Source organism: Oncorhynchus masou, chromosome 12 (assembly GCF_036934945.1).
Source record: "Oncorhynchus masou masou isolate Uvic2021 chromosome 12, UVic_Omas_1.1, whole genome shotgun sequence".
In the NCBI taxonomy this organism is placed as follows: domain Eukaryota; kingdom Metazoa; phylum Chordata; class Actinopteri; order Salmoniformes; family Salmonidae; genus Oncorhynchus; species Oncorhynchus masou.
In genome coordinates this window covers 17,340,435-17,353,472 of record NC_088223.1, presented here as the reverse complement: position 1 = coordinate 17,353,472, position 13,038 = coordinate 17,340,435, and the positions used below count along the sequence as shown (strand labels likewise).

Sequence of the window (13,038 nt, the reverse complement as noted above, 5' to 3'; positions counted from 1 at the left end):
TCACAGAAAGAGCAGGTGTTCTTAATGTTTTGTACTCAATGTATGTTGCAATTATTTATTTTGCAAAGGAAAGCCTACTCATAAGAGAGGAGGACAGATGTCAGGTCAAATCAATCTGACACCAGAGCTCAGGGACCTGTTTTCTCCTAGAGAGAAGAATAGAAACAAGCAGTCTGCTGTGTATTAAAAGGTGATCCCCACACACACACACAAAACAATGTCATGTCCCTCTGTCTCTCTGCTAGGTGGATCAGAACAGGGGAATCTGTGTAGTTACAAACTGCAGCAGCAGGTATACTGTACCTCTCTCCCTTTAGTCCTCTGAACAAGGTACTGCAACATCAGGTATATGTTACCTCTCTCCCTTTAGTCCTCTGAACAAGGTACTGCAACATCAGGTATACTGCACCTCTCTCCCTTTAGTCCTCTGAACAAGGTACTACAACATCCGGTATATGTTACCTCTCTCCCTTTAGTCCTCTGAACAAGGTACTGCAACATCAGGTATATGTTACCTCTCTCCCTTTAGTCCTCTGAACAAGGTACTGCAACATCAGGTATACTGCACCTCTCTCCCTTTAGTCCTCTGAACAAGGTACTACAACATCCGGTATATGTTACCTCTCTCCCTTTAGTCCTCTGAACAAGGTACTGCAACATCAGGTATATGTTACCTCTCAGAGACAAGGTACTGCAACATCAGGTATATGTTACCTCTCTCCCTTTAGTCCTCTGAACAAGGTACTGCAACATCAGGTATATGTTACCTCTCTCCCTTTAGTCCTCTGAACAAGGTACTGCAACATCAGGTATATGTTACCTCTCAGAGACAAGGTACTACAACATCAGGTATATGTTACCTCTCTCCCTTTAGTCCTCTGAACAAGGTACTGCAACATCAGGTATATGTTACCTCTCTCCCTTTAGTCCTCTGAACAAGGTACTACAACATCAGGTATATGTTACCTCTCTCCCTTTAGTCCTCTGAACAAGGTACTGGAACATCAGGTATATGTTACCTCTCTCCCTTTAGTCCTCTGAACAAGGTACTGCAACATCAGGTATATGTTACCTCTCTCCCTTTAGTCCTCTGAACAAGGTACTGCAACATCAGGTATATGTTCCTCTCTCCCTTTAGTCCTCTGAACAAGGTACTACAACATCAGGTATATGTTACCTCTCTCCCTTTAGTCCTCTGAACAAGGTACTGCAACATCAGGTATATGTTACCTCTCTCCCTTTAGTCCTCTGAACAAGGTACTACAACATCAGGTATATGTTACCTCTCTCCCTTTAGTCCTCTGAACAAGGTACTGCAACATCAGGTATATGTTACCTCTCAGAGACAAGGTACTGCAACATCAGGTATATGTTACCTCTCTCCCTTTAGTCCTCTGAACAAGGTACTGCAACATCAGGTATATGTTACCTCTCTCCCTTTAGTCCTCTGAACAAGGTACTGCAACATCAGGTATATGTTACCTCTCTCCCATTAGTCCTCTGAACAAGGTACTACAACATCAGGTATATGTTACCTCTCTCCCATTAGTCCTCTGAACAAGGTACTACAACATCAGGTATATGTTACCTCTCTCCCATTAGTCCTCTGAACAAGGTACTACAACATCAGGTATATGTTACCTCTCTCCCATTAGTCCTCTGAACAAGGTACTACAACATCAGGTATATGTTACCTCTCTCCCTTTAGTCCTCTGAACAAGGTACTGCAACATCAGGTATATGTTACCTCTCAGAGACAAGGTACTACAACATCAGGTATATGTTACCTCTCTCCCTTTAGTCCTCTGAACAAGGTACTACAACATCAGGTATATGTTACCTCTCAGAGACAAGGTACTACAACATCAGGTATATGTTACCTCTCTCCCTTTAGTCCTCTGAACAAGGTACTGCAACATCAGGTATATGTTACCTCTCTCCCTTTAGTCCTCTGAACAAGGTACTGGAACATCAGGTATACTGTACCTCTCTCCCTTTAGTCCTCTGAACAAGGTACTGCAACATCAGGTATATGTTACCTCTCTCCCTTTAGTCCTCTGAACAAGGTACTACAACATCAGGTATACTGTACCTCTCTCCCTTTAGTCCTCTGAACAAGGTACTGCAACATCCGGTATATGTTACCTCTCTCCCTTTAGTCCTCTGAACAAGGTACTGCAACATCAGGTATATGTTACCTCTCAGAGACAAGGTACTACAACATCAGGTATATGTTACCTCTCTCCCTTTAGTCCTCTGAACAAGGTACTGCAACATCAGGTATATGTTACCTCTCTCCCTTTAGTCCTCTGAACAAGGTACTACAACATCAGGTATATGTTACCTCTCTCCCTTTAGTCCTCTGAACAAGGTACTGCAACATCAGGTATATGTTACCTCTCTCCCATTAGTCCTCTGAACAAGGTACTACAACATCAGGTATATGTTACCTCTCTCCCTTTAGTCCTCTGAACAAGGTACTGCAACATCAGGTATACTGTACCTCTCTCCCTTTAGTCCTCTGAACAAGGTACTACAACATCAGGTATATGTTACCTCTCTCCCATTAGTCCTCTGAACAAGGTACTACAACATCAGGTATATGTTACCTCTCTCCCTTTAGTCCTCTGAACAAGGTACTGCAACATCAGGTATACTGTACCTCTCTCCCTTTAGTCCTCTGAACAAGGTACTGCAACATCAGGTATACTGTACCTCTCTCCCTTTAGTCCTCTGAACAAGGTACTGCAACATCAGGTATACTGTACCTCTCTCCCTTTAGTCCTCTGAACAAGGTACTGCAACATCAGGTATATGTTACCTCTCTCCCTTTAGTCCTCTGAACAAGGTACTACAACATCCGGTATATGTTACCTCTCTCCCTTTAGTCCTCTGAACAAGGTACTGCAACATCAGGTATATGTTACCTCTCTCCCTTTAGTCCTCTGAACAAGGTACTGCAACATCAGGTATATGTTACCTCTCTCCCTTTAGTCCTCTGAACAAGGTACTGCAACATCAGGTATATGTTACCTCTCTCCCTTTAGTCCTCTGAACAAGGTACTGCAACATCAGGTATATGTTACCTCTCTCCCTTTAGTCCTCTGAACAAGGTACTGCAACATCAGGTATATGTTACCTCTCTCCCTTTAGTCCTCTGAACAAGGTACTGCAACATCAGGTATATGTTACCTCTCTCCCTTTAGTCCTCTGAACAAGGTACTGCAACATCAGGTATATGTTACCTCTCTCCCTTTAGTCCTCTGAACAAGGTACTGCAACATCAGGTATATGTTACCTCTCTCCCTTTAGTCCTCTGAACAAGGTACTGCAACATCCGGTATATGTTACCTCTCAGAGACAAGGTACTGCAACATCAGGTATATGTTACCTCTCAGAGACAAGGTACTGCAACATGAGGTATATGTTACCTCTCAGAGACAAGGTACTGCAACATCAGGTATATGTTACCTCTCTCCCTTTAGTCCTCTGAACAAGGTACTGCAACATCCGGTATATGTTACCTCTCTCCCTTTAGTCCTCTGAACAAGGTACTACAACATCCGGTATATGTTACCTCTCTCCCTTTAGTCCTCTGAACAAGGTACTGCAACATCCGGTATATGTTACCTCTCTCCCTTTAGTCCTCTGAACAAGGTACTACAACATCCGGTATATGTTACCTCTCTCCCTTTAGTCCTCTGAACAAGGTACTGCAACATCCGGTATATGTTACCTCTCTCCCTTTAGTCCTCTGAACAAGGTACTACAACATCAGGTATATGTTACCTCTCTCCCTTTAGTCCTCTGAACAAGGTACTGCAACATCAGGTATACTGTACCTCTCTCCCTTTAGTCCTCTGAACAAGGTATATTTTTCTTCTCTCTTTAGTCTCTCAAATTTGCTCCACTTTGCCCCAGATGTGAGTTTTATAACACACACCCACATACACACACACCCATACACATGAACATACACAAACACCCCTCCACGACACCCCTTTCCCATCCTGAATGGCAACACCTGAGCTATTAACGGAATGCTTGTGATTTGTGAGCTGAACAAGTGTGGGGAAGCAATGGAGAGAGAGAGAGAGACAGAGAGAGACAGAGAGAGGGAGCTAGAGAGAGATAGAGACAGAGACAGAGAGAGGGAGACAGAGAGAGAGAGAGAGACAGAGAGAGGGAGCTAGAGAGAGATAGAGACAGAGACAGAGAGAGGGAGACAGAGAGAGAGAGAGAGAGACAGAGAGGGAAAGTGACTGAGAGACGGAGAGAGGGAGAGTGACTTTGAGAGACAGAATAACTAAGAGAGCTATAGGGAGAGATAGAGGGACAACAGGAGAGAGAGACTAAGAGAGCTGTAGGGAGAGATAGAGGGACAACAGGAGAGAGATGGATTGAGGGACAAGAGGATAGATGGAGGAAATGGAGAGAGAATTTGATACAGTAAGGAAGGGGTGAGATAAAGGAATAGGTGGAGAGGTGGAGCAGGAGAGGAACTGAGAAGGAGAACGAATGGAGTTAGAGGAGGAGGAGAGGATGCTTCCCTCCATCCATCTGAGCATATACAAAAGACAGGTCACATGACTTCTGGTGTGAGGCAGTGTCCATCTCATCAAAATCAAACAAAGCAATTAAGGTTACAATCCAACTAAGGTAACCAAGGTTACATACTACAGTCAAACAGAAATAACAGTTACACTCCAGGGTAATCAATGATAATGATAATCAATGATAATTATTATTATTATTTATTTGTAACTTTTATTTAGACATGGAGCCCTGTGAACATGAACACACAATTCAATACAACATAAAGAAAAATAGCAACATCAACACAATACAATAAACACAGCAAGATGAATCAAAATGAACACAGCTATCACATATTATCTTCCTCAATATGTATCTAAACTTTCTCATTGGAGACTAGTGAGTCCAGCTTCAAGGTGGCCTGAAGCCTATTCCACGAGCTGGGGGCATAACAACTAAAGCCTTTTTCCCCTGAGCTCAGTGGAGATCTGCAGGACCTGCAGAACCAGCCAGTCCAGAGAGCGGATCTGAACATTGCTGTATCTTCAGTTAATACGTGAGCGGAGGTAGTGGGGGAGTCTCTGAAGAACCGCTTTATACACAAAAAGTAACTACTGGTTGGCCCTTCTGGTAGTCAGAGACTCTCAGCCAACAGAACTATACAAAATGCAGTGATGTGTATGAAAATTGTCCCCGGTGATAAAACCCAGTGCTCAGTGATAGACTGAATCTAATGCTTTTAAAACAGAGGCTGACACATGCATGTAGATTATAGCACCATAGTCAAGCACTGGGAGAAGCGTTGCTTGAACAATCTTCCTTCTACTTTCCAAAGTGAGGCAGGATTTATTTCAATAAAAGAAAACCATTTTAATTCTCTGCTTTTTTATGTGTTTTAAAAAACAGCTAATCGTCAATCCAAATACCCAAGTACTTATCATGGGGAACTTGCTCAGTTTGGGTTGCCTCCAATGTGCAAATACACAGGTTCTCTGGGTCAATATTACGAGACCTGGAGAACAACATCAATTTGGTTTTATTAGCATAAATCAGGGTAATCAATGTTAGGACAGACAGTCTGGAGGGTAGCTTACTCCCCACATACACACACGCTCAAACACACACACTCACTGACTCATGTACGCACGTGCACACACTGATTTACACTCTGACTTACATGAAAGTATACACAAAGCCCTTTTAACTACCATCCTCTCACACTGAGTAATTGAAGAGTGCAAATCATTAGACAACCCCTCAGCTTTAATCATACTGTAGCTGTCCTCTCTATCACCAAATCCCACTGGCTCATACCACTAGAAACATTATTGGACTCATTACATTTTATAAATTCCTGTCATTTGTAAGGGGTCACTTTCTTCCTCTCTCTCTCTCTCTCTCTCCAAAATACACTCTCACCCACCCACTCACTCACATACACACTCTCACTCTCTTCCTCTCTCTCGCTCTCTCTCTTTGTCTCTCTCTCTCTCACACATACACACCCTCGCTCTCTCATTTCTCGATTACCTTCTCTCCCCTCTCACTTCCTCTCTGCCTCTACAGTACTTCCCTCTCTCACCACCTATCAAATCCCTTCTCCCTCTTTCAAATCCATTCTCTATTTGTCTCTCTCTCTTTCTCAATCTCCCTCATTTCTCTCTCTTTCTCGAACAATTAATTAAATTACAAAACTGGGTCTCAGCCCAGACTTGCGTAAGTGAAACGCTGCTAGGTGATCGTTTTCAACAGTCCGTTACCAAGGTGGAATGTCAATGACGACAGACAGGAGTCCGGAACTCCAGGAAGAACCACATTTCTATGGAACTGCTGACGTTTTCTAGAAGAAACAGAGGAGTCTCCCCGACTAAATGTTTTGGTTGCTATACTGCGTTGTGACCTTAGAGTGAGGCCAATGGTTGTGTGCTGACATCATATTTAGTCTCCTTAAAGCATCATTCAGCAGTAGAAACAATAACAATGCAGCCTCCCCACCCCTGGTTCAGTAAAAAGCTGAGGGATGGGGCTCAAATTCATAGACAGAGCTTTGGATGCAAGGATTGACCATCCAGGATAGCAAAATGATAGTTTGAATGTAGGTTTACATTTTCTTTGTTTAGTAAAACAAGCTAATATTTTTGGTTTTGATCGGGTACGACAGTTGAACTAAGCTCATGAGGGATTTATAAATGACAGTATATTGTTCCAAAATCAATGGGTATATATAATGAATTAGTTTAAAAAAATGATATAGCAGCTACTGATTGTCCCTTTAACAGCCTCTTACGGCTACTGCACTCAGTCCCCTGCGTCGTCACCGTTCTAGGTCTCTTTCATATAAATCAAGGATTAAACATGTCATTATGTGACATAACCATGTAAGAAGTTCATCTATAGTTTTTCAAGGTGCAACTTGGGTCAAGCTAATCACATTAAGTTGGAGAATACCCCTGAGAAGATTGTTTTAAAGGTTGTTTTCAGAGAGAGCTAAATCACTGTTTTCCCTTCACAGAGAGGTGAATCACTGTCCCCCTTCACAGAGAGGTGAACCACTGTGATCTCTATTTACGTAACAGATCCCACTATTGTGGCTGAGACCTGAGCCAGATCTGAGCCAGACCTGAGCCAGCTTTAAGCACTCATTAACATCCAACTCTAATCATCGCAATCCCTCGGCGAAAACTTTCAACGGCTCAATTATAGACGCTTCTTTAAAGAAAAGTTAATCACTGGATGGGACTCGTCTGCTCTCCTCTCGTAACACACACACGCACACACAGACACACACACATAGACATACACACATACACATATACACACAAATAGACATACACACACATAGACACACACACACACACACACACAGAGACACACCCACGTAGACACACACACATGAACACAAACAGACACACACACACACATAGACACACACACACAAATTATCATAAACACAGACACACCCACATAGACACAGACAGACACACACACAAAAATGATCATACACATACAGGTACAGACACACACAGGCTCTGCAGCCGTACCACAGCCGACACACATACACACACACACCTCTCTCAGAAAAAGTATGTCAGTACGTAAATGTAATTACCTGGCTGGTGGTGAAGGTGCTCGTGGCGCTGAGCAGGAAAACAGGAATCTGCAGAACAGTCGTGACAGAGGGGTACTATGGGAAATATTACAGAGCATTCCACTGGGAGTTTGGGAAAGCAAATAAGGCCGTGAACTATTTCTAATGTTACCCACTAATATATAATAATATAATATATATACCATTTAGCAGGCGCTTTCATCCGAAGCCACTTACAGTCATGAGTGCAGACATGAAACATATGGCCTCAGGAATCAACCCCACTATACTGGCGATGGAAGCACCATGCTCTACCCAAGGAGACATACAGGACCACCAAAGTTAGAGTAATACTGTACAGTACACACTGTGTGGGCCTGTTGTACCGTCTCTCCAATGTGTAAGCTATGTGCCTGAATGTGAGTCAGTGTATTCTACATTGTAAAAGTGAGTAATGACTTGTAACTGGTATTACAGAACATATTCAAAACATGGATTTCTGATGATGTCACATGATAGGTGATATTTTTTATAGTGTACCAGCAGGACATGCACTAGTACACAGGAGAGGGATCTATTCGTGAAATGGCCTTTTCAACATCACCTTGGTTCACATTTTGACACCTGCACACATGCATGCACGCACACACACAGACACAAACACACACACACACACACACACATATACAGACACAAATACACAGACACACACACACAGACACAGACACAGACACACACACACACACACACACACACACACACACACACACACACACACACACACACTTAGTAGGAGACACTGGTCCTGTCACGTGTCGTTATTTTCAGTGAAGGAATCTCTATAGGGGACAATCCAAACAATGTTGTCAGCCAGTTGACAGCTCTTCCCTCTTCCTGTTAATCTGGGGCCACAGTACGATGCCGTCAGAGCAGAGGGCCCATCGCCATCAGCCCCTGAACCAGGCCACTTTTAAGTTTTCCCCTCTGGCCATCTGGTCAGACCAGGGCACCAGCCACCAGACCCAGTTTGTCTGCTCAGGCTCCACTGCTTCCATTTGGTTTCCCTGTCCAGTTCCAACGCCCGTTAATTCCAGGTTCCTGGCTGTTGCAGCTTAAGGACAGTGGTGTATTCATTGGGGGGCTGTAGTGTAGCTGGTTAAGCCTCAATTCCATCGCGAGACCTTTAAGATATGATAGTTTGTGTCCCAGGTGGCACACTGTTCCCTATAGTGCACTACTTGTTGAAAAGTAGTCCACCACAAAGGGAATAGGGTGTGATTCTGACAATAGACTTAGACCTGCTGTCCCACTGAAACAACATGGTGGGACACTCAATCTTACAGCTATTTGTTCCTGAGGTCTGGAATAAAGCAGTATGGACTAGTGTTAGTCCGTGGTGACGTCATAGCAGTCGTAGCCAATTACAGCAGTGGGATACAAGATGTTCCATCCATGCTACCTATATAGGCCTGTCTGGTTTCCACAGATCACAGTAAGCCAAAGTGGGAGCCACCACTGAAGAATATTGTAAATCAGTTAAGAATGAGTGTTATTGTTACAGTGACTTGTTGCCCAAGAATGATGTGAAATGAGCAATGCTGAGAAATTTTCAATAATAATGCATGTGCCAACAACGTAGGACTAAACCTGCTAGTTAGTATAGGCTACACCACAGTGGGAGCCATCTCCTTTCTGTGGCCAGCTAAAGATTCAGAAGCCGTTCTCTGCGCTATTTCTGGCCTAGCCTGGTCCCAGACCTGTTTGTGCCCCTGCTTACTCCATCAGCATTGTCAAGGTGAATATGAAATGGTATTTCTGGCCTAGCCTGGTCCCAGACCTGTTTGTGCCCCTGCTTACTCCATCAGCATTGTCAAGGTGAATATGAAATGGTATTTCTGGCCTAGCCTGGTCCCAGACCTGTTTGTGCCCCTGCTTACTCCATCAGCATTGTCAAGGTGAATATGAAATGGTATTTCTGGCCTAGCCTGGTCCCAGACCTGTTTGTGCCCCTGCTTACTCCATCAGCATTGTCAAGGTGAATATGAAATGGTATTTCTGGCCTAGCCTGGTCCCAGACCTGTTTGTGCCCCTGCTTACTCCATCAGCATTGTCAAGGTGAATATGAAATGGTATTTCTGGCCTAGCCTGGTCCCAGACCTGTTTGTGCCCCTGCTTACTCCATCAGCATTGTCAAGGTGAATATGAAATGGTATTTCTGGCCTAGCCTGGTCCCAGACCTGTTTGTGCCCCTGCTTACTCCATCAGCATTGTCAAGGTGAATATGAAATGGTATTTCTGGCCTAGCCTGGTCCCAGACCTGTTTGTGCCCCTGCTTACTCCATCAGCATTGTCAAGGTGAATATGAAATGGTATTTCTGGCCTAGCCTGGTCCCAGACCTGTTTGTGCCCCTGCTTACTCCATCAGCATTGTCAAGGTGAATATGAAATGTCATGACAATTCCACAAGGAGTTAGCAAGAGAGGAGAAACAGGCTTATTCTGGTCCAGATGCAGCACAAAGTGGCTTAATGTTGGAGTAAATGTAGTAGAACGAGCAACATTAAAATGCACTTCAAATTTCTAAAATACCCAGACTGGAAGTTGATGTTTTGTCAGGACTCAGGCGGAAAGAAAGAGAAAAGGCAGTCGTTTTAAAGACGCCCGAGTGTGCCTCTGCCTTGGGAAGCGGACCCACCTGCTGTAATGGTGCCACCGACCAATTAATTTTGATAGATGCAACTGTTACTGTCAGTGCCGCGCGGGGAATATTGTTCTCACCGCGAGACTTGGCGGTCAGAGAGCAGAAATAATAAATGTTCATTTCACTTAATGTGTTTGTCTTGAAAATGTCATCTGAAAAAACTTTCAAACTGCTTTCATGTAAGGACTAGGAACTATGGGTAAAATGTGTAATAGTGGCACAAGGATATTTGTAAACTTACTTACAGAGGTTTAGACATGGTGTAGCCTGATAGGATTGTTGTTTAGTAGAGCTTGAGTGGCGCGCGTCAAAGCGGAATCCATCGTGAGGGGGAAATCGCTGTCCGTGGTGCTGAACTTTGCTGTCAATAGTGCAACGCCCGTTGACCATCATATTTATTTAACTTGGCAAGGCAGTTAAGAACACCTTTTTAATTACAATGACGGCGTACTGAGGAATAGTGGGTTAACTACCTTGTTCAGAGGCAGAATGACAGATTTTGACATTGTAAACTCAGGGATTCAATCTTGCAACCTTTCTATTACTAGTCCAACGCTCTAACCACTAAGCTTCCTGCCGCCTCATATTATATTGTCTCAAAAAATCTTACTGAGCCAAGTATTGTTAGAACCTTTTACTGCAGTTTCTTGGTAATCTTAAACAAATCTACTTTGAAACCAAAGTAAAGGCTACACCTCACACACATGGTTATGGGTTTAAAAAGTAAAGGCTACACCTCACACACATGGTTATGGGTTTAAAAAGTAAAGGCTACACCTCACACACATGGTTATGGGTTTAAAAAGTAAAGGCTACACCTCACACACACGGTTATGGGTTTAAAAAGTAAAGGCTACACCTCACACACATGGTTATGGGTTTAAAAAGTATAGGCTACACCTCACACACATGGTTATGGGTTTAAAAAGTAAAGGCTACACCTCACACACATGGTTATGGGTTTAAAAAGTAAAGGCTACACCTCACACACATGGTTATGGGTTTAAAAAGTATAGGCTACACCTCACACACATGGTTATGGGTTTAAAAGGTATAGGCTACACCTCACACACATGGTTATGGGTTTAAAAAGTAAAGGCTACACCTCACACACATGGTTATGGGTTTAAAAAGTAAAGGCTACACCTCACACACATGGTTATGGGTTTAAAAAGTATAGGCTACACCTCACACACATGGTTATGGGTTTAAAAAGTAAAGGCTACACCTCACACACATGGTTATGGGTTTAAAAAGTAAAGGCTACACCTCACACACATGGTTATGGGTTTAAAAAGTAAAGGCTACACCTCACACACATGGTTATGGGTTTAAAAAGTAAAGGCTACACCTCACACACATGGTTATGGGTTTAAAAAGTAAAGGCTACACCTCACACACATGGTTATGGGTTTAAAAAGTAAAGGCTACACCTCACACACATGGTTATGGGTTTAAAAAGTAAAGGCTACACCTCACACACATGGTTATGGGTTTAAAAAGTAAAGGCTACACCTCACACACATGGTTATGGGTTTAAAAAGTAAAGGCTACACCTCACACACATGGTTATGGGTTTAAAAAAAGAAGACACCATGTCAGATATAGAGTTCGATGCAGAGTTTAAATGTATTCAATTTTGAATTTGCATCTCAATATTAAACTTTATATACATCACAGAAACACCAGATGTTCAGCTGGCTTTTTAAAATAATGTTTATTATTATTAAATTATGAAAAATACTAACAACGTTCCATCCACGAGGCCACTAGTCATTTGACTGCAGCAAAGAGCTACCTGTAGCCTTGCCCACACACATATAGCCTATACCTCTGAGCACCATGAGCAACTAAACCTATGCTATTCCATCTTGAGGAGAATAAATCATTTTCGAAATATATCCTACCACCTGCATTAACTTCAGCCACTGTTACTTCAGTGTTTTGATTTCACTGGCTGTTTTAGGAGGAAATACACATAATACCTAAAAGGCATCATCCACCAATTGATTTATACATTTCCATCAATCTAATTGCTTATTAGAAAGCAGGTGCAAAAAAACGTGTTGAGACAGAACGAATAGTCTAACTGAAGGCCCATAGCTTAATGTACTCAAATATAAAGAGAACAAACTTACGTGTGCCGTCAAACCGTGTGGCTATGGTGTCTAGAAACGTGTTCTGAGGCGCAAGTAATCCTTTCATCACAGGCATTTTCTCTCTCTGTTGCCCAAGTCCCCATCAAAGTCACGTAGGTAAAGGTGTGAGCCGACCGAATGTATGAGGCGCGTCCGTTAACACTGATCCGCCAAGAGATCAAGGAGTCGTCTGTGGTAAATTGATGAAAACCGATTGCAATCGAGTGGAGAGTGAGCGTGTGTGTGAGATGCGCGCTCCCTCGAACCGTATGTGTGTATGTGTGTGACAAGTGGATGTGACGCCTGCAGGTGCAATTCAGGTAACAGCTACTCGGGGATGCCAGCAACAAAGCCAGACGCGGGAATGGGCTTTCCGTCAGCGGTCCATTATTATGACGTTGGATTGCCATGATCATAATTTCTCACTGTGCAACGACAGAGGCGATCGATTAAACAGGCTACAACACTCTCTGCCATCCAGTAAACTATGTTTTACTTGCTGAATGGGTGAATATGTTGTAGCCATAGGCAACGTATTATTTCTCTCTCTTTTAACTTGGCTACTTTAAAAATATT

At 43.1% G+C, this 13,038-nt stretch overlaps 1 protein-coding gene across 1 annotated transcript in view; it reads right to left on the bottom strand.

The window, feature by feature from the left end:
• Positions 1–12,740, bottom strand: part of LOC135549619 (potassium voltage-gated channel subfamily H member 8-like) — a 132,337-nt gene extending 119,597 nt beyond the window's left edge. The window contains 1 exon segment of the mRNA XM_064979745.1: positions 12,463–12,740. Within this exon segment, the coding sequence (XP_064835817.1) occupies positions 12,463–12,538 (76 nt within the window). The 5' untranslated portion in view covers positions 12,539–12,740.
• Between the last annotated feature and the right edge of the window lie 298 nt (positions 12,741–13,038).